The sequence below is a fragment of the Zalophus californianus genome, chromosome 6 (assembly GCF_009762305.2).
Source record: "Zalophus californianus isolate mZalCal1 chromosome 6, mZalCal1.pri.v2, whole genome shotgun sequence".
Taxonomy (NCBI): Eukaryota; Metazoa; Chordata; class Mammalia; order Carnivora; family Otariidae; genus Zalophus; species Zalophus californianus.
In genome coordinates this window covers 11,354,339-11,382,126 of record NC_045600.1, presented here as the reverse complement: position 1 = coordinate 11,382,126, position 27,788 = coordinate 11,354,339, and the positions used below count along the sequence as shown (strand labels likewise).

Genomic DNA, 27,788 nt, shown 5'->3' with positions numbered 1-27,788 from the left:
GTTTTATACGATTTACATGTATCTATTAGCTAGTGAGGTTGAGAACCACTGGTTCAGACTATCTTTTCAACAGGTGAAAATAGTTCAGCCCTGAAAGTAACTATCAGCTAGTGTGGACTTTTTGAAAATCTTATGAATGTATTTTATTTAACACAGTATATCCAAAGTACTGTCATTTTGGGGCACCTGAGTGGCTCAGTCAGTTAAGCATCTGACTCGATCTCAGCTTAGCTCTTGATCTTAGGGTTATGAGTTCAAGCCCCGCATTGGGCTCCTAAAAACAAAAACAAAATCAAAGTACTATCATTTCAACATGTAGTTAATAATAAAAACCATTAATGAGATATTTTACATTCTTTTTTGCAAACTGATACTTTAAAATATATTTTATACTTAATTCAGTCATAAATTTGCTTATGTAATACTTGACCTATATTTAGATTTCTTAAAATTTAGAGGTGAAAAAATAATTCACATGCCCAGTTGTTCTAAACATACTCAGAAGTTTTCTACTAACAGTTCCTCAAAAAGTGAGGTGTAGAGTTAGCATATGGCCTAGCAGCTGTGTCCTAGGTGTATACCCAAGAGAATTGAAAATATTTGTCCACAAAGAAAATTGTACACAAATGTTCATAGCAGCATTATTCACACTAGCCTCAAACTGGAACTAATACAAATATCCATCAGTTGCTGAATGGATAAACAGAGTGTGGTATATGCCTACAAGGTGATATCATTCAGCCGTAAAAAGGAATGAAGTACTGATTCATGCTACAATATGGATGAACCTGTAAGACATTATGCTAAGTGAAAGAAGGCAGACACCGAAGGCCACATATTGTATGATTTCACTTACATGAAATGTCCAGAATAGTTAGATCTATAGAGAAAGTAGATTAATCATTGCCAGGGGCTAGGAGGAAGGCAGAAGTGGGTAGAGGATCTCCCTTTGGGGTGAAAATGTACTTGATATTAGGTAGTGGTAATGGTTGTACAACTAACTCTGTGAATACACTGAAAACCACTGAATTATACACTGTAAAAGGGTGAATTCTATAGTATGTGAATTATATCCCAATGAATCTATTAATTGAATTAAGTGGGGTTTTTTTGAAAGATTTTATTTATTTATCTGACAGAGAGAGACACAGCAAGAGAGGGAACACAGCAGGGGGAGTGGGGGAGGGAGAAGCAGGCTTCCCACCGAGCAGGGAGCCCGATGCGGGGCTCGATCCCAGGACCCCGAGACCATGACCTGAGCCGAAGGCAGACGCTTAATGACTGAGCCTCCCAGGTGCCCCTGAATTAAGTATTTTTATGTTTAATTAAAGTTAACAGACAAATTAACTAAAGTTAATAAACAGAAAAATTCAATTCTAGTTGCATTAGGCACATTTCACATGCTTAGTAGACATTAGCATAGTCCTCTTGCTCTTTTTATTCAAAACAGGAGCTAATATTGGGTCGAAGGTTTGTGGCTTTCATTATTGGTGTGTGAACTATAAATGCTTTCGGACTTCTGCCTCACCTTCTGAGTGTTCTGGTGATGGGAACTTTTGAGAATAAAGGCAAAATATAAATAATTCTCAGAGTAAGATAGGCTAGTAAGTGATAGGCATGTGTTTTTCTAGAGTGTGCTTTGGACGTTTCTTAAGCTAAAAAATTATATTGAATAGTTCATTTAGAAAATTTGAAATAAAGGGAAAACATTAGTCATGCTATTAAGAAAGATGTAGCTGTTTACTTATCTCTGTGGTTTGCCTTTTTTTTTTTTAAGATTTATTTTATTTATTTGAGAGAGACTTAAGCAGACTCCGTGCTGAGCACAGAGCCTGACATGGGGCTTCAGCTCCTGACCCTGAGATTGTGACCTGAGCTGAAACCGAGAGTCAGACGCTTAACCGACTGAGCCACCGAGGTGCCCTTTTATTTGCTTACTGATAGACTTTCTGTTTTATTCATTTATCAGCTAGTATCAGGCTGACCAGATTCACCTTGGAAATTTCTTCAACAGATTTCCATTTCCAAGCATAGTCTTGGAAATTCCAATTCAGTAAGCCTGGGGACAGCTTTGGGTGGCTGTATTTGTTTAAAACTCCATAATTGGGGCACCTGGGTGCCTCAAGTCGGTTAAGCGTCTGCCTTTGGCTCAGGACATGATCTAAGCGTCCTGGGACTGAGCCCCGCATCAGGCTTTCTGCTCAGCAAGGAGTCTGCTGCTCCCTCTCATTCTCCCTCTGTGCTCTCTTTCTCTCAAAATAAATAAAATCCTTAAAAAAATAAAAATAAAAAATAAACTCCTTAATTGATTCTGATGCATTGCCATATTTGGGAGCCAACAACCTTAGATTCCCTATTCTTCAGTTCCTAACAAATGAAGTGTTTGGTTTGTTTTCGTTTTTAACCTCCCTGTTATGTTGTTGGGCTGAGCTAAAAAAAAAAAAACAACAACAGTCCCATAAGACATCTGATTGGATGGTTGTAAAATATATTTCAGAGGAAATGATGTAAAGATGATATAAAAATTTGTCACAGAGTGAGTTTGCTGCACACCTTAATAAAATGGAAGAGGAACGTCAGAATTTGGCAGAAGCAGTCACTCTGGCGGAAAGAAAATATGCGGAGGAGAAGAAGAGAGTTGATGAGCTACAGCAGCAAGTCAAAGTGTGCAAGTCCAACTTGGAGTCCTCTAAGCAGGAATTAATTGACTACAAGCAAAAAGCTACTAGAATACTCCAAGTAAGCATGAAATGTCTTTTGGATGTTAAGATTTGCCAGGTGGGAGACACTTTTCGACTCCATATAGATCTGGGAGAGGATTTGTTCGTGTTTGGCTGGGTTGGCTCGCTACAGGTGCCTTCTTCCACTTAGAGATATTACAAAAGTTCGAAATGTCCCTTGTTCCTGCCGCTTTTCTTTCTTTTTATTTAAAATTCATTCTGCCACAGGCTAGCTGAGATCTTCACTCGTCACCTTAAGCACAGCACTGTCGACGTTTGTTGTTAAGCAGCCACTTTATTCTTCCCGGCTGGTCCCCCGTTGAGTTTTTCAGAGCAGCTGGTCTCGGCCTCAGCCAGCTTCCCCCGTGTCATCTCATGTAGTCTTGGGCTTCTCTGTCCTTTGCCTCCTGAGGGAACGGTATCCTTTCATCTTTCCCTAGGAGGGTTCCTCTTTGCCATATGTAAGCTCTTCCTCCTGAGTCTGAGTCTGTCCTCTCTGTTTCTTCCACTCTGCCACCTTTTTCTGGCTCAGCTTGCTCAAGAGCATATGGTTGCTGGGTGGAAGATCAAAAACTAGATCTTGGAACTCCTGCTTAGGGAAAAAACAATCCTTTGTCTTTTTTGACCACTTGGATCCATTTCCCTGTTCTTTCTTTCGATATCAGACTTAATAGAATTATTGTAAATATGCCGTCTTTATTTTAGAGCTGTTAACTCTTAACTCCTTCGTATCATTTCTGTCCCTGATACATTTCTGAAGTTGTCTTCCCAGACATCTTTAATGACCTGAATATGTATTTTCTTCCTTTTCTTAATTTCCATCCACTTTGATGTGGGTAGAGCATCGGACACCGTTAGCCCTTCTACCTTCTTAAACTCCTGCCTCTGGTGCTACTCGAGCTGCCCTCTCGCTCCGTCTTCTTTCACTGATCCAGAGTCTCCAGAGACGAAGAGTTCTCTCAAATTCAGTCCCAAGACCTCTCTCACTCCTTACCTGGTGTTATCCTATACTCACTCTGCTTCTGTCTGTCACCTCAATGTGACTTCAGCGTGTCTCCCAGCCTAATTTCCTGACCCCGGTTTCTGAGTGCCTGCCAGGCTTCTCTATGTGGGATTCCCCATTGCTCACACCAGCTTCTCCTTCGTTCTCCAATTTTGGTAAATATTATACCACCACGATGACGTTTTGACTCCACCTTTTTCCTTTATCTCCTGCCTCCTATTGGGTGTGAGCACTGTTTTGATTCTACTTTCATGAGACAGCATACCCATCTCCTCCAAACTGTTCTTTCTGATTACTTTTGCTGTGTCACTCTAATTTATTATTGAGCACCTAACTATTCATGATGCATTATGGTAGATGCTGGGGGTGTGTTTTCTTTCTGAAAAGAGCGTTCAGTTAGCAGAAGGACACTGAGGTAATCGATGTGATGAAGTTATTGATGCAGTAAGCCCTTAAAATCTGCCAGGGATGACTGGAGATGCTGTATAAAGAGGAACTTGAAGGATGAGTAAGAAGGCTTGTGGTAGGGAAGAGATTTCAGATAGAATAGCTGTGCCAGAGCAAAGGGGGTCTGAGGGAGCACAGCATCTTTAGTGGATGGCAGCTGGTTCCCTGCCGCTGGAGCATGAAGGGTTAGGGACTAAGACGGGGGAAGAGAAAACTCAGACCATGGAGGGCCTCGCATCCTGTGTAGAGGAGTTTTGATTTTTATCTCCTAGGTGGTGGTAGGGGTGAGAGGTGAGAGACTGAGCAGCGTGAAGAGTCGTGGTGCAGAGGAGGTGAGGGGAGAGTTGGCATCGGGCCAGGCCCTTAGGAGGTGCTCAGTAAATTGCTGCAGACGTTGATGGGTGAGGATAGGATGGTGAGAGGGTAAAGAGGAGAGTATCGGAATTAACGGTGTGAAGTAATGAGGACCTGGTCTGATTTGTGGCAGGGAGGGTGGCAGATGGGACAGCAAAGAGACATGTGGGAGGTGGGATGTGTGACACTTAGGGATTCAACTGGAGGAAGGGGAACTGCAGGCAGACCTTAGGAGGACTCTGGTTTTCTGGGTTCAGGTGTGAGCAGTACGCCCCGTGTAGTGCAGCAGAGACACAGGAAGGACAACCGGCTAGCACTGATGGACTCTGGAACAAGTGACAGTGAGTTTGCAGAACTGACTGCACTGAGTGACACCAAGGTGAAAGTTTCAGGAAGGCAATCAGAAGTAGAGGCCTGAAGCTCAGCCCACAGGTCTGGGCATTAGCCATGTGGGAGCAGAGAGAGAGAGAGAGAATTATGTGTGTTACAGAAAATACGAAACATACAGAGAAGTTTGACGAAGTCACCTGTAATTCTACCACATGAGAAGAAAAACTATTTTTGATGGAGGAGAGTGCCTCTCAGATACTCATATTGAAGGTGAAAGAGCTGATAGTCCTTACTTCTGGCCTAGAATTATAATTATAGCACTTCTTAAACTGGTCTTCCCACATCAAATCTCTTCTTCCAACTCATCCTTTCCATCAGGGGTCGGAAACTTTTTCTGTAAAGGGCCAAATAGTACATATTGTAGGCTTTGCAGGTTCTGTGTGGTCTCCATTGCATACTCTTTGTCTTTATTTTTTTTATCATCCTCTAAACATGTAAAAATCATGCTTAGCTTGTGAGGCTATACACAAATAGGCCACAGGCCAGATCTGGCCCATCAGCCATAGTTGGTGAACACCTACTTTATAACCACTGCCAGATTAACCTTCCTAAAATGCATCCGTGGTCATATCACTTCCCTGTCTACTTTTTAGTTGTTTTCGCCCACCAGATAGAATTCAAACATTTTAGCCTGGCATCTGAAGCCCCCTCCCCAGATTGATCCTAACATACTGTCCGAGCGCATCTCAACAATACTTTCTTATACGCCCTAATGCTTTTGCATTTTTACGCTTTGTCCTGTTTTCTCCACACCTGTTAAAATCCTAGCCATTTTTCAGGATCAGCATAACTGCTGCTTTCAAGTAAAGCCTTCTCTTCCCCAGTAAGTGGCTTCTCTTTGGAACTCTGCAAGTAATCTTTGCAGATGCCTCTCTCAGCTTGTTTATTGCCTTCTACTGGGTACTTGTAACTTCCCTCTAGCTTGTAAGGCGGAGGGTACTATCTCAAAGGAGAGACCTCTTCATTGCATGGGACTCTGAGCATAATGCCAAACCCATTGTAGGTGCTCTGTAGATGTTTGCTGAGTAGCATATGATGGAGATAAAAAGCATAAGAAAGGATGAGAAGAAAATACGAGGGAAATCTTGTTAATAACAAGTTTTCAACAGTAACATAGTCCTGGATACTAAAATCCAAGGCTGGTGTACAGGAAGGCCCTGCTGTGTTCTTATCCCAACGTGGACTTTCTTTGATGGAGAACGTAATTGGACTATTTCCATAGTGGCTTAGTTGGTGTAAGATTGATGTTATTCAGTATACAAGCTAATCTCTGTTTTGCTTAAGATATTTCTTTTTTTATAATAGTCTAAAGAAAAATTGATTAACAGCTTAAAGGAAGGATCTGGTTTTGAAGGCCTCGATAGCAGTACTGCTAACAGCATGGAGCTGGAAGAACTTCGGCACGAAAAGGAGATGCAAAAGGAGGAAATACAGAAGCTCATGGGCCAGATACACCAGCTGAGATCCGAATTGCAGGTAAGATTCGGTACGGCTGCGCTGCACAGCCAGCCACTGATCCCGGCAATTGGCAGGTGAGCGGCGGTAGAGTCTGTATTTTGGGGGAAGGGTGTTAGTGAGACGGCGTGTGGAACTGGTGTTAGTGGTCACCGTGTAGCAGTGCATTTAAGGCGATCAGTTTCCTGTCTGTCGATGGACTGTGAAGTCCTGGGAATAACAAACATATGTAGCTAACTAGATGCAATTGTTAAACAAATTCTTACCCTGTGCCTCCCATGTGCCAGGCATCGTGTAGGCTTGGAGTTACAGCAAGGAGCCAGACAGAATCTTCATATTTGTGGATCTTATAACAATCCAGTGGTTAAAACACAAATGAGATTTGGGCTTGTCTATAAAACTGGGATGGTTTCTGATGCTGGAACGGACACAGGGACAGTCCCTTAATTATAGTTTCACGAATAATCTTATGATTTATAGTTTATGTGTAATTGCAGTTTTTAATCCAAAAGTAAGTTGGACCTTTTGTTTAGATTAAACATGGAGTCTTTGACTTAAATATCATAGGAGGAGTCTCTGAGAACGAGAGAAGGTAAAATGCAGGCTGACAAGCCTTCTTTAAAAGAAAAAAAAAACGTGTTAACTCAGCAAATTGTTGGTTCGTAAGATGTGCGTGACCTACAAAGGAAAATGTGGAAGTTGTAAGGTAGGGTTTCTTATCTGGAGTATGGGCTTGAATATCAGATATGGAGAGAAGTCCCGTCTTTGGCACTTAGTAGATGTGTTACCTGCACGAGACACTTCATCTCACTGAGCCTTAGTTTTCTCATCTGTAAAGTGGAGATAAACACAGGTTTTCTTGAGGATAAGGGATATGCATCGAAGGGCCAAGCATTGTTCCTAACATGCGTTAGGCCCTCAACAAATAGTAGCTAATGTTACTTCTGGATTTCTTTCTTACTGGTAAAGTAGAAGAGCTGGTCCTCAAGGCTGTCATCCTTATAGTCTGTATGGTTGGATTTTTTTTTCCCTAATAATTAATTTTGAATTCCAAAGAATTCAGTCCTGTGAACTTAGAAACTGAGTAGATGCTAATCCTGTTCATACCTTGTCTTATTCATCCATGTATTTGGGGTGAGATTATAGAAAATATGACTTGTTTTATTTAATATCCTTACCCCAGCATCATTGATAACATTGACCATTTCTCAAGAAGCTTATGAAATCTGCAGTAAGGATTATAGTATGTCTAGCAAAATGGGAGAATTGTTAATGACTGTAATAGCTAAGCCCTTAACTTGCCAGGCATTGCACTAACCTCTCAGCATACAGCCTTCCATTTATTCCCTACTGTAATCCTCTAAGGGAGATGGTATATTCTCATTTTACAGTTTGAAGAAATTCAGTCACAGAGAAGTAAAGTAGTTTCCTATAACTATAGTGAAGTAGCAGTCAGGATTAGAACCTTAGTCTGTCTGATTTCCAGAACGTGTGTTTTGTTTTTGTTTGGTTTTTTTCCAGAACATGTGTTCTTAACCACTGCTCATACTGTCTGCCTCTCAAGAATTCGTCTGATTAAGTCAAAATGATGACAGAGATTAGTTTACCTACTGCTAACCCCAAAAACTCAAGGATAGGGGAAAACCATTCTACTTATTGCTGCTTTCCTCTGAATCCACTAAGTTGTGACTATAGAGTATCACACTGGTATTATTATATGGGAGTATCATTAATCTGTTGGTTCTTTCAAACTGTATGTGAAATGCCAGAGTTTGTGTAGATGAATAAAAAACAGTGTACCAAAAGATAAAAAGCAAATTAAGATGCTGTTTTAATCTCTTGTAGTACTGTATGGATGGACACATGGTTAACCCATACAGGGGGTAAATACAGAAATCTAGAGTCATGTTCTTTGCCACTAGTAGATTCCACAGGAAATCTGGAAGGTGGTTTTTGACTTTGAAGAAGTGAGAGTAATGACACTAAGTGAAGCAGTAAGAAATAAAGATATAAAAACAGGTAATGGTAATAAAGCTTTAAAAGTGAAGTAATAGGCTAACCTCAGGTGATATGAGAGAGAAGTTATATTCCTACTTGACACACACACACAAAAACTAACTATAACCTGCAATTCCAGGGGCCATCTTTTTGATGTTATATTTCTGTTCCTTTGGAAATTGTTAGCTTTTGGATAGAGCTATAATTTCCCAATGAGCCACTGTTGACCCATACTCCTTCAACCACATGGTTCATGCGCCGTGGCGGCTACGGTGTCCTGTCCGTTTCTCTCACCATTTGCCATATCATACAGTGAAGCATCTGTTTATGTGCTCCTTTGAGGCTGAGACCATGTCTCACTCGTCTTTTTCCCTCTAGTGCCTCCTGAGCCCAGTTCATGGCGCATAGTGATTACTTGGTAAATGCTGAAATGAACAGTTAATGACTGCTCTCACATATAAGGCTCATCGTTTTAGGATATGGAGGCACAGCAGGTTAGTGAAGCAGAATCAGCAAGAGAACAGTTACAAGATCTGCAAGACCAAATAGCTGGGCAGAAAGCATCTAAACAGGAACTGGAGGCAGAATTGGAGCGACAGAAGCAGGTAAAGATTTTATTTATCTATTTATTTTTAAATATTTTATTTACTTGAGAGAGAGCGAGCATGCACGCGAGTGGGAGAGCATGAACAGGGAGAGGGGCAGAGGGTCAGAGGGAGAGGGAGAAGCAGACTCCCCACTGAGCAGGGAGCCCGACGTGGGGCTCAATCTCAGGACTCTGGGACCACAACCAGACGCTTAACCAACAGAGCCACCCAGGCGCCCCGCGGGTAAAAATTTTAGTTGGATAATTACCAAGGAAGATGCTTTGCTGACTGTCCTATGAGGAGACTCTCCAGTGAAGCAACTTACTGAAATTCTTACAGAATGGGTGTGGAGTGGTGATGGTAAATGGGACCTTCTAGTTCCCTCCTGTCTTGTTACTACCTACCCCCCTCACTGTTTATTTCACAGGTTAAAAATAGAGCCACAGAATGGCTATGAGACTTGCCTAACCTCACACAGTTAACTAGAGAATAGAATAGAACCCGGGATGCCTGTCCCAGAGTTCTTTCTATGATCTTGTCTGTGTTTTATTATATCTCTTTGTCACAGTGTGTATGTATGGATAACTTAACATCCGTTGATTTTCACATTTTATTATATTTGTACTTTCTAGGGACAACAGTAATATTTTTTAATAGAAATATAAATACAACATTAGTGTTGTAATTAGACTGCTCTTTCTGTTTGAGGAGAAATATTTATAGACTGTTCTTACAAATCATGTTTAAAATTACATTTCTTTGTTCAGTTAGCAGTTGTCTGCTCCCCAAACCAAATTATTTTACCTTAGTATATTTACATAATAGTTTTCTTATTAAAATAGTTAACCATGCTTACATCCACATTCTCAGAACAAGATGCTATATCTTATGTTAATAACATCTGTAACTTACTGAATAATGACACTGTTATAGGCACTTAGTATACATGATCTTTTTTATCCTCACAATAAAATCTTATTCTCTTCATTTTGCAGAAAACTGTTCTTATAATGATCAGTGCATCAGTTATGACATTTTTAGCTTTGTGTATTTATATTCTCAAGATCTTTTTTATTAGGATTTATCATTTCTGAAACTGGTCTATTATCAGAAATGTTTGTTTTTATTACGAAGGTACGACTTATATCTGTTTCCTGAGTGGTAGGAAAAACGATTGAGTAGCCACCTGCAGAATACATCATAAGCTGTCTTAGATAATTTAGTTATAAAAGTGGCTGTCCTTCCAGAAATTGCATTTTAATTTATTCCAGGAGCTATTATATATTGAAAGGCAAAAATTTGATGTTCTTGATAGTTAGTGAGATAATTTTCATTTTATCATGGCAGATAGTCTTCCCGCATCTGCTGCCAGTGCCCGTTTTTAAAATGAGTCCAGTAGAGGCGAGTACAGCTGAATATAGCTCTAGGCCATTTATTTAGTCATCAGATGTTCTAGGTGCAAGTGCTTAATCTTGGGATTAAATAGTCCTGTGGTGCTCTTTATTAATTTTAATTAATTTCAACCTTAAATTTTGTGCTAGCCTAGAGCTTTAAAAGAAATCATGCAGACCTTTTTGTAAATTGCGGTTCTCCTACCCTAATTACTGCCTCATTTTCTCTGTTCTTACTTATCTCAGTTTTTTTCATCTGTGAAGTGAGCAGGTTGAACTAAATGTTCTAAAGTAGTCTAGCAGTTTGATCCTGTCTCCTGTTTACTCCTTCATACAGCTCCCTTTACTTACTTTATCTGCACAGTTAAGCATAATGCTTTTTTTTTTTTTAAGATTTTATTTATTTATTTGACAGAGAGAGACACAGCGAGAGAGGGAACACAAGCAGGGGGAATGGGAGAGGGAGAAGCAGGCTTCCTGCCGAGCAGGGAGCCGACACGGGGCTCGATCCTAGGACCCTGGGATCATGACCTGAGCCAAAGGCAGACACTTAACCGACTGAGCCACCCAGGCGCCCCAAGCATAATGCTTTTGAAGATTCTTAGTTAACTAATTATTCTTTCTTCCTTGGCATGTACTTTGCTCTTAAATTCCAGCTGACACCGACTCATCATATCCATTGTACAAACCAGCAGCATGTTTGTATAGTTGTTAGTGAACCCGGAGGTATTTCTTTTTTCCTCTTTTATCTATGATAGAACAAAACAGATTCACGATACTGCCTGATAGAAATAAGTACATGAAGAGCTGCTCAGCACCATTAATTGTTAGAAAAATGCAAATTGAAACCACAGTGAGATATCAGGACATCCCCATGGAATAGCTACACTTAATTGAGACTGATGATACCAAATGTTGGGAAGGATGTGGAAGAACCGGACCTTTCTCATATTGCTGTGGGAATGCAAAATGGTGCAGGGATTTGAAACCAGTTCAGAAAACAATTTGGCAAGTTTTTCCCTTTAAGTTAGACATAACACTTATGTGATCCAGCAGTTCTATCCCTACATATCTACCCAAGAAAAATGAAGACCTCTGACCACGGAAAGACTTGATACATCATGCTAGAGTACTGTTCATCAGACCCTTCCAAGTCTGTTCATTTGTTCATTCAGTATAGATGCGGCACATGTTGGGTGAGTGCCTCCTGTGTGTCAGGAACTGTTGTAGGTACTGGGGATGAAATAGGGAACACTGATTTAGCTTCTGTTTATTCATGTCTCACTTTGTAGGAATTCCACTACATAGAAGAAGATCTATATCGAACAAAGAACACGTTGCAAAGCAGGATTAAAGATCGAGAAGAAGAAATTCAAAAACTTAGGAATCAGGTGTGAATGAGTGTTCACAACATGGGGAAAGATACCATTGCAAAGCTAATTTTTTTTAAAGGATATAGAAAGACCTTCTTTTCCCATATTTTCAACGGAGTTCTGCTGTTACAACAGTGAGATGTTACTTTCAATCTGATACAGAATTTTCATCTAATGCCATTTTAGTCTGTGTTTGCTGTATTCTATGGCTTCTTCATCTAGAAGTGTCTTCTAGCCAGAGCCATCCGAGGACACATGACTTACCCCAAAATTTCATACCTTTAACTTCAGTGGTGGTTGTGCTGATTGCCAGTTTCATAATTATCGTTTCTCTTTCCTAAGAAAAACCCAATGATAAATCTTCCTATTGACAATTGATAGGTCTTCCATAAAGGCGCCAAGACTTGTTTTTAACTCTGAAAATGTAAAACATAGGACATAACATGTGCCCACCACCCAGATTTACCAATGCTTATCATTAATTGTGACAAAATCATGCATCACTTATCCTGTAACTCTAGCTTGTCCTTTTCTCCCTTATGTTCACATTGTCCTTTATCCCTTATATTTATTGACTTACTAAATAATGAGCTCATTGATCATTTAAATAATTTACATAAAGATTGATTCTTCATTTTTTAGTTAGCTGATGACTTAGTTTGAACATAAAAAGTCAAATAATTTTAGTTTTTAAGTTGTCAAACTTCATAGTAGTCCATAATTTAAAATATTTTAAAATATTTTAATTTTTGTAGGAGTTGAGAACATCTGATTTCAGTGTTCCATTCTTCCCTCACCTACCTTTGTGAAGTGCTTATAAGTGGTAACATGACTTGTTAGCAGAAAGTCAAAAGAAAGGACCATAAACCACCAATTGGTTTAATCCTTAAACATTCCTTATTTATTAAATGTTTTCTGAGTGCCTACTAAGCATAAGATATTGTGCTATTTTTGTTAATTAAGAATTAATCTTAGAGGGATATCTCTTAAAGATTTTTTTATCTAAGTAGAATAGAGGAAAACCTTTGTCTCATAGAAGGAAGTTGATTTATACAATTTTAAAAAGAGATCAGCATCTTCATACATTGCCAAAAACAACAATGACCCATAAACGAGTGGCCAAATACGAATGTAATAAGTTGGTGCTCAAAATCATCAGTCATCAGGGGAAGCAAATTAAAACCTCAGTGGGATATACTACTATACTGATACTCACTAGAGTGGAATAGTATCCCTGAACATCACGTACAGAGAGGTGTAGCAATTTGTCCAATGTCAGATAGCTAGAAAACTGCCGAGCAGAGGTGAAAACCTCGGTTTGTGGCCTTTGCACTGCACCGCAGCTGCTGAGTTATGGAGGGTTTTGAATCCCGGTCCAGAAGTTCACACTGTCCTGTGTATTGATGCTTTCAAATATCTTTGACCATGATTCCACAGTAAGAAGTAAAGTATACCTTGTGTCTCGATACTCACATGTACTTAGAAATACAACACTAAACAGAAGTTTCACAGAACGGTACTCTTAAATACTGTGTGCTGTGTACTCTCTGTCCCATTCTGTTCTATCAGTATTTTAAAATGTGGATCGTGACCCACCAAATTGATTTTGTGGCCTGTTAATACAGTTTGAAAATCTCTTCTGTAGACAGTAAGTTTTGAGAAATTGAATAATGCTACACTTTACATGTGGGGATGTAGATTCTATGTTGTATGACTTTTACTTTATGTAATAATTTTATGAACACTTTGCCTTTCAGCTTACTAACAAAACTTTAAGCAACAGTAGTCAGTCCGAGTTAGAAAACCGACTCCATCAGCTAACGGAGACTCTCATCCAGAAGCAGACCATGCTGGAGAGTCTCAGCACAGAGAAGAACTCTCTGGTCTTCCAGCTAGAGCGCCTTGAGCAGCAGGTGAACTCTGCCAGTGGAAGTAGCAACAATGGGTCTTCCATTAATATGTCTGGAGTTGACAATGGCGAAGGTAACAAAAAAAGGAATTTGAAAAGAACATTGCGTTGCCTTAATTTCCAACCTTGCTAATTCAGGCATGACTTTGAAAAGTTACAGAAAGACCATTTTTATTTGAAAAGAAGCTCCATCCAGCAAAGCACTGCTTTTCTCCGATGTGAGGCCTGAGCCATGCACTGTTTGACATGATCTTTAGCAAATGGGACAGTGGACTCCAAGTATGGGACTTGGAGAAGGGAGACCTGAGGAACAATGATCATAATGAAATATGTAGGACATTGACCAAGATATTGATGACAAGGCAGATAATTTGGCAGAAAGGGGCTTTGGGGGAAACTTAAAGGAAGATTTGTTTTAAAAATCTTCTGGTTCGTAATTATGAATATTATAGTTAATAGTCATATAAGTATATCCATGCTCTGTAATGTCAATAGAGAAATCTGTAGATTCCCAAAATACATAATCAAGAACAATGTTAAAGATTTCCGTATAAGTTTCAGCAGAACAGGTATTTAATCTTAGAGCTTCATAAAGTCTACAAAGTAGTCATTCAGCAAATCTCTCAGTTCTTTGGCTTTAAATTAAAAGTTTTTTTAAGGGGTGCCTAGGTGGCTCAGTCAGCTAAGCATCTGCCTTTAGCTCAGGTCATGATCTCAGTCCTGGGATCGAGCCCCTCATTGGGCTCCCTGCTCAGTGGGGAGCCTGCTTCTCCCTCTCCTTCTGCCACTCCCCCTACTTGGCTCTCTCTCTCTGTCAAATAAATAAAATCTTTAAAAAAAAATAAATAGAAGTTTTTTTAAATTTTTAAAAAACAACTTTTTATTTTATCTATTTTTTTTGATAACATGGTTGCTGTCAAAAGAAATCTCAAAAAGATACTAAAATCATCCAAATAATCTGTTCCCCTGTCAGATAACATTTTGGAATATCTCCTTTCAGGCTTTTTTCCTATATATGTTTATATGTTTTATTGGTTTTTAACTTTTTCATATAAATCAGTTTTCTTTTTTTTTTTTAAAGATTTATTTATTTATTAGAGGGGAAGAGAGAGAGAGGGAGGGAGGGAAAGAAAGAGAAAGAATCTCCAGCAGACTCCCCACTGAGCCTGGAGCCCGATGCAGGGCTTAATCTAACAACCATGAGATCATGACCTGAGCTGAAATCAAGAGTCGGACACTTAACTGACTAAACCACCCAGGCACCTCTAGAGCTTACTTTAAAAAACAAAAACAAAAAAATTTTAGTCTGTGACAAAATAGCCCAGAAAAAGATCCTAATTAATATATAAGAATTAAACATATAATAATGTCAGAAATCAGGGAATCATTGTGGTGCTAGACTAGCTGGTGAGCTGGGGGGAATTGGTTTAAAGTTAAACCTTCATTTCACTTGCACACAAAATTAATCCTTGTCAAATTGAAGAATTAAATATTAAAACATGGAAAACTAGAAGAAAATTATGGTATTTCTGATTAGAAAAATGTTCAGTCTCACTAGTAATCACACACACCAAAGAAGACAAAATAAAGCACTTTATTAAAGTCCCAAAGGGCGTAAGGTGATGGTAAACTAGAAGGAGGTCCGCAGGAAGAGTTTCCAGGCAAAGAGAAGAGCAGGTGCAAAGGCCCAGAGGTAGGAGCAGTGCTGGCATGTTGCAGGAACAGCAGGGAGGCCAGTGCACCTGGAGAAGACTGAGTGAGGGGGGAGAGTAGTCAAAGGGAAATTCAGAGAACTTGGAAGAGACTGTTTTGGCCTGTGTACGGACTTTTACTCTGAATGAAGTAGGAAGCCATTGAAGGATCTGGAGAGGGGTGACTGCATTTTAGCAAGATGCCTCTGGCTGTCCAGAATAGACTGCAGAGAGCTGAGTGGAGGCAGGGGACCAGAGAGGAGCCATCATATTAATGTGTGTGAGGGATGGTGGCAGCTAAAACCAGATTGGGGTTTGCAGGGGTTCATCTTAAAGGAGAGTGGGTAGATTGGATGTGCAGTTTGAGAGAAAGAAAGGAGTCAAGGGTTTTGGCCTGAGCTGATGGAACAATGTTGTCATGTACTGAGATGGGGAAAATGACAGGGTGAGTAGGTTGGCAGGGAGGGCAGGAAGTCAGAATCATGGTTTTGGGCACCTGAGCTTGAGATGATTTTAGACATCCAGATGGAAACAAAACAGACAATTAGATGAGTCTGGAGTTGGTGGTTGGGGCTGGAGATACAAATCTGGGAGTCATCAGCATTGTAGAAAGGGTGTCTCGCCTCACTCTTGCTAGCACAGGAAGAAAGTGCTCATTAATATTGACTCTTGGCGGGACTTGGTATTTGTAAACTTCAATTTTTGCTAACTTCATGGGGAGATGATTTTTTTAGTTTTTTAATTTTTATTTTTGTGGATATGGAAGTTTAAATATTTTATATAATCACATTTATCTGTCTTTTCTTTATGGCTGCACCTTCTTTGTGTAATGCTTAGAAAGTTGGCCTTGAGAATTTCTTCCATTTGTAATACAATAATATATTCAACTATAATTTTGTTAGGACATTGCTTTTGGTGTTTGTACATTAATTCATTATTTTCTTGTTTAAACAGGCACACGGCTCCGAAATGTTCCTGTTCTTTTTAATGATACAGAAACAAATCTGGCAGGAATGTATGGAAAAGTCCGAAAAGCTGCTAGTTCAATTGACCAGTTTAGGTAAGCAAGGGCAGTAATGATGAGTGAGGGATTGTCAGCTCTTTTTGTACCATTTTCTGGTGGCTTCAGTCACAGTGAGTCTCATCAGGCATAGCTGATATTTAGAGTGATATTTCCCTACTTCCTCTCACGATATTTCAGTCTCATGAGATTGCTCTATGTGGTCAGCCACTGCTTGTGTCTCACTGAAGATGGTTAACCCTGATCATTTCTCTTCTTTCTTTTTCTTAATTTTTTAATTGTTATGTTAATCATCATGCATTACATCATTAGTTTTTAATGTAGTGTTCCATGATTCATTGTTTGTGCATAACGCCCAGTGCTCCATGCAGAACGTGCCCTCTTTAATACCCATCATCAGGCTAACCCATCCTCCCACCCCCCTCCCCTCTAGAACCCTCAATTTGTTTTTCAGAGTCCATCATCTCTCATGGTTCGTCTCCCCCTCTGATTTCCCCCCCTTCATTCTTCCCCTCCTGCTATCTTTTTTTTTTCTTAACATATATTGCATTATTTGTTTCAGAGGTACAGATCTGTGATTCAACAGTCTTGCACAATTCACAGCGCTCACCATAGCACATACCCTCCCCAATGCCTATCACCCAGCCACCCCATCCCTCCCACCTGCCCCAGTCCAGCAACCCTCAGTTTGTTTCCTGAGATTAAGAATTCCTCATATCAGTGAGGTCATACGATACATGTCTTTCTCTGATTGACTTATTTCGCTCAGCATAACACCCTCCAGTTCCATCCACGTCGTTGCAAATGGCAAGATCTCATTCCTTTTTTTTTTTAATAATTTTTTTTTTTTAAAGATTTTATTTATTTATTCATGAGAGAGAGAGAGAGAGAGAGAAGCAGAGGGAGAAGCAGGCTCCCAGGGAGCAGGGAGCCCGATGCGGGACTCGATCCCAGGACCCTGGGATCATGACCTGAGCCGAAGGCAGACGCTTAACCATCTGAGCCACCCAGGCACCCAAGATCTCATTCCTTTTGATGGCTGCATAATATTCCAGTGTGTGTGTGTGTGTGTGTGTGTGTGTGTGTGTGTGTGTGTGTGTGTGTGTGTGTGTGTGTGTGTGTGTGTGTGTGTGTGTGTCTGTGTGTGTGTCTGTGCTTAACCATCTGAGCCACCCAGGCACCCAAGATCTCATTCCTTTTGATGGCTGCATAATATTCCAGTGTGTGTGTGTGTGTGTGTGTGTGTGTGTGTGTGTGTGTGTGTGTGTGTGTGTCTGTGTGTGTGTGTGTGTGTGTGTCTGTGTGTGTGTCTGTGTGTGTGTGTACACCACATATTCTTTATCCATTCATCTGTTGATGGACATCTTGGCTCTTTCCACAGTTTGGCTATTGTAGACATTGCTGCTATAAACATCGGGGTGCACGTACCCCTTCAGATCCCTACATTTGTATCTTTGAGGTAAATACCCAGTAGTGCAATTGCTGGATCATATGGTGGCTCTATTTTCAACTTTTTAAGGAACCTCCATACTGTTTTCCAGAGTGGTTGCACCAGCTTGCATTCCCACCAACAGTGTAGGAGGGTTCCCCTTTCACCGCATCCCCGCCAACATCTGTTGTTTCCTGACTTGTTAATTTTAGCCATTCTGACTGGTGTGAGGTGGTATCTCATTGAGCTTTTGATTTGGATTTCCCTGATGCCAAGTGATGTTGAGCACTTTTTCATGTATCTGTTGGCCATTTGGATATCTTCTTTGGAAAAATGTTCATGTCTTCTGCCCATTTCTTGATTGGATTATTTGTTCTTTGGGTGTTGAGTTTGATAAGTTCTTTATAGATTTTGGATACTAGCCCTTTATCTGATATGTCATTTGCAAATACCTTCTCCCATTCTGTCGGTTGTCTTTTGGTTTTGTGGACTGTTTCTTTTGCTGTGCAAAAGCTTTTTATCTTGATGAAGTCCCAATAGTTCATTTTTGCCCTTGCTTCCCTTGCCTTTGGCGATGTTTCTAGGAAGAAGTTGCTGCAGCTGAGGTCGAAGAGGTTGCTGCCTGTTTTCTCCTTTAGGATGTTGATGGACTCCTGTCTCACATTTAGGTCTTTCAACCATTTTGAGTCTATTTTTGTGTGTGGTGTAAGGAAATGGTCCAGTTTCATTCTTCTGCATGTGGCTGTCCAATTTTCCCAACACCATGTGTTGAAGAGACTGTCTTTTTTCCATTGGACATTCTTTCCTGCTTTGTCAAAGGTTAGTTGACCATAGAGTTGAGGGTCCATTTCTGGGCTCTCTATTCTATTCCATTGATCTACGTGTCTGTTTTTGTGCCAGTACCATACTGTTTTGATGATTACAGCTTTGTAATAGAGTTTGAAGTCCGGAATTGTGATGCCACCAGCTTTGCTTTTCTTTTTCAACATTCCTCTGGCTATTCGGGGTCTTTTCTGGTTCCATACAAATTTTAGGATTATTTGTTCCATTTCTTTGAAAAAAGTGGATGGTATTTTGATGGGGATTGCATTGAATGTGTAGGTGGCTCTAGGTAGCATTGACATCTTCACAATGTTTGTTCTTCCAGTCCGTGAGCATGGAACGTTTTTCTATTTCTTTGTGTCTTCCTCAATTTCTTTCATGAGTATATTATAGTTTTCTGAGTACAGATCCTTTGCCTCTTTGGTTAGATTTATTCCTAGGTATCTTACGGTTTTGGGTGCTATTGTAAATGGGATCGACTCCTTAATTTCTCTTTCTTCTGTCTTGTTGTTGGTGTATAGGAATGCCACAGATTTCTGTGCATTGATTTTATATCCTGCTACTTTATTGAATTCCTGTATGAGTTGTAGCAGTTTTGGTGTGCAGTCTTTTGGGTTTTCCACATATAGTATCATATCATCTGCAAACAGTGAGAGTTTGACTCTTCTTTGCCGATTTGGAGGCCTTTTATTTCTTTTTGTTGTCTGATTGCTGTGACTAGGATTTCTAGTACTATGTTGAATAGCAGTGGTGATAGTGGACATCCCTGTCGCGTTCCTGACTTTAGGGGGAAAGCTCTCAGTTTTTCCCCATTGAGAATGATATTCGCTGTAGGTTTTCCATAGATGGCTTTTATGATATTGAGGTAGGTACCCTCTATCCCTATACTCTGAAGAGTTTTGATCAAGAAAGGATGTTGTACTTTGTCAAATGCTTTTTCTGCATCTATTGAGAGGATCATATGATTCTTGTCCTTTCTTTTGTTAATGTATTGTATCACATTGATTTGCGGATGTTGAACCAACCTTGCAGCCCAGGGATAAATCCCACTTGGTCGTGGTGAATAATCCTTTTAATGTACTGTTGGATCCTATTGGCTAGTATTTTGGTGAGAATTTTTGCATCCATGTTCATCAGGGATATTGGTCTGTAATTCTCCTTTTTGATGGGGTCTTTGGTTTTGGGATCAAGGTAATGGTGGCCTCATAAAACGAGTTTGGAAGTTTTCCTTCCATTTCTGTTTTTTGGAACAGTTTCAGAAGAATAGGTATTAATTCTTCTTTAAATGTTTGGTAGAATTCCCCTGGGAAGCCATCTGGCCCTGAGCTCTTGTTGGGAGATTTTTGATGACTGCTTCAATTTCCTTAGTGGTTATAGGTCTGTTCAGGTTTTCTGTTTCTTCCTGGTTCAGTTTTGGTAGTTGATACATCCTAGGAATGCATCCATTTCTTCCAGGTTATCTAATTTGCTGGCATAGAGTTGCTCATAATATGTTCTTATAATTGTTTGTGTTTCTTTGGTGTTGGTTGCGAGCTCTCCTCTTTCATTCATGATTTTATTGATTTGGGTCATTTTTCTTTTTGATAAGTCTGGCCAGGGGTTTATCAATCTTGTTAATTCTTTCGAAGAACCAGCTCCTAGTTTCGTTGATCTGTTCTACTGTTCTTTTGGTTTCTAGTTCATTGATTTCTGCTCTGATCTTTATTATTAATTTCTCTTTTCCTGCTGGGTTTAGGCTTTATTTGCTGTTTTTTCTCTAGCTCCTTTAGGTGTAGGGTTAGGTTGTGTATTTGAGACCTTTCTTGTTTCTTGAGAAAGGCTTGTATTGCTATATACTTACCTCTTAGGACTGCCTTTGCGGCATCCCAGAGATTTTGAACAGTTGTGTTTTCATTTTCATTGTTTTCCTTGAATTTTTTTAATTCTTCTTTAATTTCCTGGTTGACCCATTCATTCTTCAGTAGGATGCTCTTTAGCCTCCATGTATTTGAGTTCTTTCCGACTTTCCTCTTGTGATTGAATTCTAGTTTCAAAGCATTGTGGTCTGAAAATATGCAGGGAATAATCCCAATCTTTTGGTACTGGTTGAGACCGGATTTGTGACTTTTTTTTTTTTACAGAGTACAACAAATTTAGTCACTTTTATTTAAAAGAAACATTACAAATAAGTGGAAAATTAAATTTCATGATTAAATACACACAAAAGTAACATGCATACTTTACCCTGAAATCCACAAACGAAGTTAGTTGATTACATGACAGTGAGAGAGAACTGGCAGAACCGGGAGCTGCCGCCGCAGACTTTCAATGTTTACAACCTGAAATCAAAACCATACAATTAGGCTTCTGTAAAGGGAATTTAAGAAAACTGAATACGTACCTCTGGAAGTACTAACAACATAGAGCCCATAACCTGTTTTAGTCTTTGGTTTAAAACCTAATTTGTCTGATATAAGGATTACCACCCCAGCTTTCTTTTTGTGTCCATTAGCATGGTAAATGGTTTTCCACCCCCTCACTTTCAATCTGGGGGTGTCTTTGGGTCTAAAATGAGTCTCTTGCAGACAGCATATCGATGGGTCCTGTTTTTTAATCCAATCTGATGGCCTGTGTCTTTTGATTGGGGCATTTAGCCCATTTACATTCAGAGTAACTATCGAAAGATATGAATTTAGTGCCATTGTATTGCCTGTAAGGTGACTGTTACTGTATATTGTCTGTGTTCCTTTCTGGTCTATGTTGCTTTTAGGCTCTCTCTTTGCTTAGAGGACCCCTTTCAAGATTTCTTGGAGGGCTGGTTTCGTGTTTGCAAATTCCTTTCATTTTTGTTTGTCCTGGAAGCTTTTTATCTCTCCTTCTCTTTTCAATGACAGCCTAGCTGGATATAGTATTCTTGGCTGCATATTTTTCTCGTTTAGTGCTCTGAAAATATCATGCCAGTCCTTTCTGGCCTGCCAGGTCTCTGTGGATAGGTCTGTTGCCAGTCTAATGTTTCTACCATTGTAGGTTACATATCTCTTCTCCCTAGCTGCTTTCAGGATTTTCTCTTTGTCTCTGAGACTTGTAAGTTTTACTATTAGATGTCTGGGTGTTGACCTATTTTTATTGATTTTGAGAGGGGTTCTCTGTGCCTCCTGGATTTTGATGCCTGTTTCCTTTCCCAAATTAGGGACGTTCTCTGCTGTAATTTGCTCTAATATACCTTCTGCCCCTCTCTCTCTTTCTTCTTCTTCTGGGATCCCAATTATTCTAATGTTGTTTCATCTATGGTATCGCTTATGCCTCGAATTCTGCCCTCATGATCCAGCAGTTGTTTATCTCTCTTTTTCTCAGCTTTATTTTCCATCATTTGGTCTTCTATATCACTGAATCTCTCTTCTGCCTCATTTATCCTAGCAGTTAGCGCCCCCGTTTTTGATTGCACCTCATTAATAGCCTTTTTGATTTCGACTTGGTTAGATTTTAGTTCTTTTATTTCTCCAGACAGGATTTCTCTAATAACTTCCATGCTTTTTTCAAGCCCAGCTAGTATCTTTAAAATCATGATTCTGAACTCTAGGTCTGACATGGTACTAATGACTGTATTGAGTAGGTCCCTGGCAGTCTGTACTACCTCTTGTTCTTTTTGTTGAGGTGATTTTTTCCGTCTTGTCATTTTGTCCAGAGGAGAATAGATGAATGAGAGAACAAAATGCTAACAGGGTAACAACGTCCCCAGAAATTATATTCTAAACAAATCAGACAAGACCTGAAGCCGGGGAAAAAGAAAGGAAAGAAAGAAAAGAAAAAGATAAAGATAAAAACAAACAAAAACAGGAAAAAATTAAAAAAAGAGAATATGATCAAATATGATCAGGCTGGTGCATAGATCAGTGCCACACACTAGATTTTGGGTGTATTTTGCTCTGTTAGAAGAAGGTGCCTCCCAAAATTTTAAACGAAGAAAAACTTATATATGTACAAAAATAAGGGTTGATACGATGAAGGGATGGAATATGACTGTAAAGATGAAAATTATAAAAAATTTTATAAAGGATTGATAAGTTGTTTGAAAAAAGAAAGAAGAAGATTTAAATAAAAAAAGAAAAAAAGGGAGAGAATGTGATCAGGCAGGAGACTAGAACAAAGCCATACACTAGAGATTTAGGGTATATTTTGATCTGTTAGAAGAAAGTGTATCTCAAAATTTTAAAGAGAGAACAACTTATATATATATATGTGTGTGTGTGTGTATATATATATATATAATATGTGTGTGTGTGTGTGTGTGTGTGTGTATATATATATATATATATATACATATGCCAAAAATAAGAGTAACTACTATGAAGGGATAGAATATGACTCTAACAATGAAAAATAAAAATGTTTTTTTAAAAAAGGGATTGATAGGGGGCGCCTGCGTGGCTCAGTTGGTTAAGCAACTGCCTTTGGCTCAGGTCATGATCCTGGAGTCCTGGGATCGAGTCCCGCATCGGGCTCCCTGCTCGGCGGGGAGTCTGCTTCTCTCTCTCACCCTATCCCCTCTTCTGCTCTCTCTGTCTTTCTCAAATAAATAAAATAAAATCTTTTAAAAAAAGGGGATTGATAAGATGTCAGTTGAAAAAGGGAAAAAGAAAAATTCAAAAAAAAAAGTTAAAAAAAATTAACTTTGAAAGACTAAAGAATCATGGTAAAAAAAGCCATGGATTCTATGTGCAGTATTCCCCTAGCGCTGGAGTTCTGCTGTTCTCATTGATTGGTGAACTTGGTCTTAGCTGGCTGGCTGTTCTTGCTGATCTTCTGGGGGAGGGGCCTGTTGCCGTGGTTCCCAAACGTCTTTGCCGGAGGCGGAATTGCCCCGCCCTTGCCCGGTCTGGGCTAAGTAATCTGCTCCGGTTTGCTCTCGGGAGCTTTTGTTCCATGCAAGCTTTCGGTACAGCTTTGGAGGATGAGAGTGAAAACGGCGGCCTCCCAATCTCCGCCCCGGAGGAGCCGATAACTCGGGACCCGTTCCTCAGTGAGCCCCCAGAGAAAAGCAGTTAATCTCTCCCGTCTCCCCGGTCTCTGGCTGCACTCCGTGCTCACCCGGCCTGTGACCCAGCGTTTCTATCTCTGGCACCCGACGTGGTGTGGAGTCTCCAAACCCAGCAGATCCCTGCGATGCGCTTCTGCACCGCTCCCCCCGGGGGAGGAAGGGGAGTCTCCCCAGATCTGCCCCTTGTTGGGTCCCTGCTCGAGGAGCAGTGGCCCGACTGTGCGGCGGATCACGTTTATGGCAACCCCGAGCTGAGAACCCGCTCCTCAGCTCCGTTTCTGCAGCCGGCTTCCCCGCTCTGATACCTGGGAGCTCTGCCACACTCGGGCACCCCCGGTCTTTCTATGATCCCGAGGATCCTGAGAACACACTGTCCCACGAGGTTTCCACCCCCGCGTAGCCACTGGAGCGACGTCCCTCAGCAGAACCGACTTCTAAAAGTTCCGATTTTGTGCTCCGCGGCTCTATCACTTGCCAGAAGCGGGCCCCCGCTGTCTATCTTCCCGAATATCGCCTCGGATTCACTTCTCCGCACATCCTACCTTCCAGAAGGCGGTCGCTTTTCTGTTCAGAGAGTTGTTGCTATTCTTTTCTTCAATCTCCTGTTGAGTGCGTATGTGTTCAGAATGGTTTGATCCCTATCCAGCTGAATTCCTGAGACCAGACGAAATCCAGGTCTCCTACTCCTCCGCCATCTTGCTCCCTAACCACATTTCTCTTCTTTCTATAGTAAACTCTTAATAAATTTCAGTGAGAAAACCTCTATCTCATGTAAATGCATCCTTGGAATATTTTCTTTCATTACTTTATCATGTGATGAGAATAAAAGACGCCAGTATGTACAAGTGAACAGTATTCATTTTAATATATACTTTATATGTACTATATAGGTAATGTATAATTTGTATACATGTTGTTGTATATTTATAACTTCTTTATACTAGCAGACATGCACCTTATGAAGAAAATGTTTTAACAGTGTATGTTTGCCTTGATAAACTTCATGTTTAAATAATCCACTAAACTCTTTTGCTTCTTAGTGTTTATAATTAAACGCAGTTGTAATGAATTGTTGCAAAATAGAGCCATCTTTTCTTTTTGTATCAGAATAGAGTTGTGGTGTTAAAAATCAAGAGGATGATTTGCTTAGGTTTTTGAGGCCATGGACCAAAGATGCCATAGTCGTTGTGTCCAGATTATTAAGCACATTTATTTCAACTATTCATTTATTCAACCTATATTATAATTTTTAGAGAAACTAGATACAAGGCATTATTCTGATGATGGTGAAAGAAGCAGAAAGGCCTAGAAGAAAGGTGTATTTTGCCTGTATGTGTATCTATCTTGACCGGGAAAAAATGTTGCAAAGAGGCATGAGTAGTCAGGTCTGGACTTCATGTTCTTCCACATTTACTTTAGTTAAGTGTTTACTTGAGTTTCTATAGTTCTGAGTCTTTTAGAAGCATGTGTCCGTGCACTAGCTTCCAGATTAGCTATTGCAAGTGTTAACCAAACAGACTCTTTTTCCCATTCATGTGTTGACGCTTGCCTTATCTCTTTCTTCTAACTTCTTTGGTTTCTAAAAGAAAAATTATTTAGAGAGCTTGCCTCCTATAGTTGTAGCTGAAGAATTAAGGGAAATAGATTATTTAACAGTCAAGCCACAAACAGTAGAGAAAGTATTTACCATGATGTTTCCATATGGTTATTTCAAGTAATTTAACAATCTAGTGTAAAATGATTTTTACAGTAGTGGCCACATAAATAGTTTAAATGAGAGAAATGCTAAAAAGCGTCATTAGCTCTGACCACAGGAAGATGTGCTTTGAGTGTAACTGTTTTCTCTCCCCTCCCCCCGCAACCTCCATTTGCACAGCATCCGCCTGGGAATTTTTCTCCGAAGATACCCCATAGCACGAGTTTTTGTAATTATATATATGGTAAGTAAATTTATTTGAAAAAATAATGCTACACTTGATTTTTAACAAGTTTTTTTCAGCTACTGATCATTTTGACTAAAAGTCCAGTAATTATTTTTGAAAGAAAATAGAACTCATTTCTGGTCATTAAAACTTTTTTTCCCTCAAGGATGCAAGTAGAGTTATAGTTATTACATCTAAAATATAAATTGCTCAAAGGCTTGTCCTACAATAAATTTACCTGTAATGCAGTTTAATAGTTCCCTCCACTTCTGAGGCCCTCTAATGACAAAAATGTGGTGCAAAACAATTGATTTCATTTTTATGTTGATGTAAAGTTTCTTTGATTATTTTTTTATTATTTTCGTGTGTTTTGCTTTATATTCTGAAAGGATCTCAAGGCTGATTTTCATTTTTTCCAATTTCTTAGCTCTAATACAATGGTCACCATGGACTGGGATACTGTTTCCTGTGTCCTTTGACCGTAAAAAGTCTTCTAACTGTTCTGAGGATGTCTAGTTGAGTTCAGTTAAGACAAGCAGTCTTCCTGAAAAAGAAAAAAGCTTACTTAGAAAGAAATTTCTCTGTGATCCACTAGAGGGAAGAGTTACTCCTTTGAATAAAAAGTTTTTTTAAGAAGTGAGGGATGGAGAGAGGAAAAGAAACAAATTGAACAGCATCAAGAATTTAGGCGCCACACAGGTGGATTCCCGGTTTTGGAGATGATAAAGAACACCTGCGCCATGTGTCATAGCGCTGCCGTGAGGGAGCTAGGGCACGTTCCTCACTGTAGGTCCTGTGCTAGACCCTAAATCAGCCTTTGAAGCCTGACATATTATTCCTGTCAGGAATGTCTTCCCATCATGGGAAGATGGGAAATCATGGCTAAACCCTTTTGCAAAAACACCCACCATGACTCTGTTCTAAAAAGCCTTTGCAACCAACCTTATGTATATCTAGCAATTTTAATCCTGGCATCGACTCTGCATTATAATCACCTGATCGGTGATTTATGTGTACCCATGCATGTTATGAATGTGCTAACGACTTTGATAATTCTCAACTGAGAATCGTATAGGTATCCAAACCGTTAGCCTCCATTGCACTTAGCTCGTTTGTTTGCATGTTTGTTTCTTCATTATTTATCCAATAAACAGGTACTGGGCCCTTGCAAGGTTGCAGAGACCCAGTGCTAACCACAGGACTGCAAAGACAAGACACGATTCCCGCCCTCAGGGTACGACACAGCGGGCCTTTGGTGAAGATTGATTTATTGGCTAATCTGTAAATTGTTTTTTCTTTCTTTAGGCTTTGCTTCACCTATGGGTCATGATTGTTCTATTGACTTATACACCAGAAATGCACCATGACCAACCACATGGCAAATGAACTGAACCCAGTTACTTCAGTGATTGGTTGTCTTTTTTCACACTTGGGATCTGCAAAAGGACCTGTTGCCTGAAATTGCTGAGAACGGTGCACAAGGTTATTTCATCACTACAAGCTTTTAACTCGTTAAGTTATTATACAAGTACTCTGCTACCTAAATCTTCCTCTCATTTCCTTCAAATGGTAAGAATTTCTAAAACAGACAATAATTTAATAAGCTCAGCTCTGCTTTTTCTGAAGTCAGAGGTTCAGTGTATATTTGTGTACACATAGACCTGGGTTTGTTCACCTCTGTACAGACCATCCTATTTTAGGTGACACGCATTATGGGTTATAATCAGGGAAACTAATTGTATTTAGTGATACAAATAAAATGTTTTCTTTTTGATAATTCAGTCTGCTTTTATATTTATATTAGCTTTGCAAATATGGATTTACTTCTTACACGTTAAAGACTTGATTGGTATAAGTTTTCGTATAAACACATAAATAAAATTTACTGTGCCTTTTTCTTTTTTAAAGTAATAGTTTCTCATCCCCATTAAATAGGACCTTTCCAAACAAACTGTAGTGAGTAGAGCAGAAATCAGCAGTGGCGTCACGTGTAAGTGCTTCCTGGCACTTTGCCCCTGCTGCGTTGTGTGCACGTCTTCCTCCCGTCCCCACTGTACCACCTTCCTCTGCTTCCTACGCACCCATTCACTGTCCTCTTTCCTTTTCTCTAGCCTGTACCTGGGGTTAGCTCAAGACAACCCTGCCTGTAGCATCTAGGAATGAAATCTGTTTTGTCAACCTTTGCGCTTCTAAGACACTCCAGTGCAAAGACATTGCAGAGTTATTCTCTGAAAAGAGACGTTTTCTTTGCTTTAAGTT

The 27,788-nt window shown here is 39.8% G+C and overlaps 1 protein-coding gene across 2 annotated transcripts in view; it reads left to right on the top strand.

The window, feature by feature from the left end:
* GOLGA5 (golgin A5) overlaps positions 1–27,306 on the top strand; it is a 41,653-nt gene extending 14,347 nt beyond the window's left edge. The window contains exons 6-13 of one of the 2 annotated variants that reach the window (XM_027571654.2): positions 2,536–2,739; positions 6,220–6,390; positions 8,844–8,972; positions 11,638–11,736; positions 13,476–13,701; positions 16,273–16,378; positions 25,484–25,547; positions 26,835–27,306. In XM_027571654.2, coding sequence (XP_027427455.1) covers positions 2,536–2,739; positions 6,220–6,390; positions 8,844–8,972; positions 11,638–11,736; positions 13,476–13,701; positions 16,273–16,378; positions 25,484–25,547; positions 26,835–26,915 — 1,080 coding nt within the window. In that variant the 3' untranslated portion in view covers positions 26,916–27,306. The remainder of the gene's footprint in view (positions 1–2,535; positions 2,740–6,219; positions 6,391–8,843; positions 8,973–11,637; positions 11,737–13,475; positions 13,702–16,272; positions 16,379–25,483; positions 25,548–26,834) is intronic. The other variant, XM_027571656.2, reaches the window with a different exon arrangement.
* The last annotated feature ends 482 nt before the right edge of the window (positions 27,307–27,788 follow it).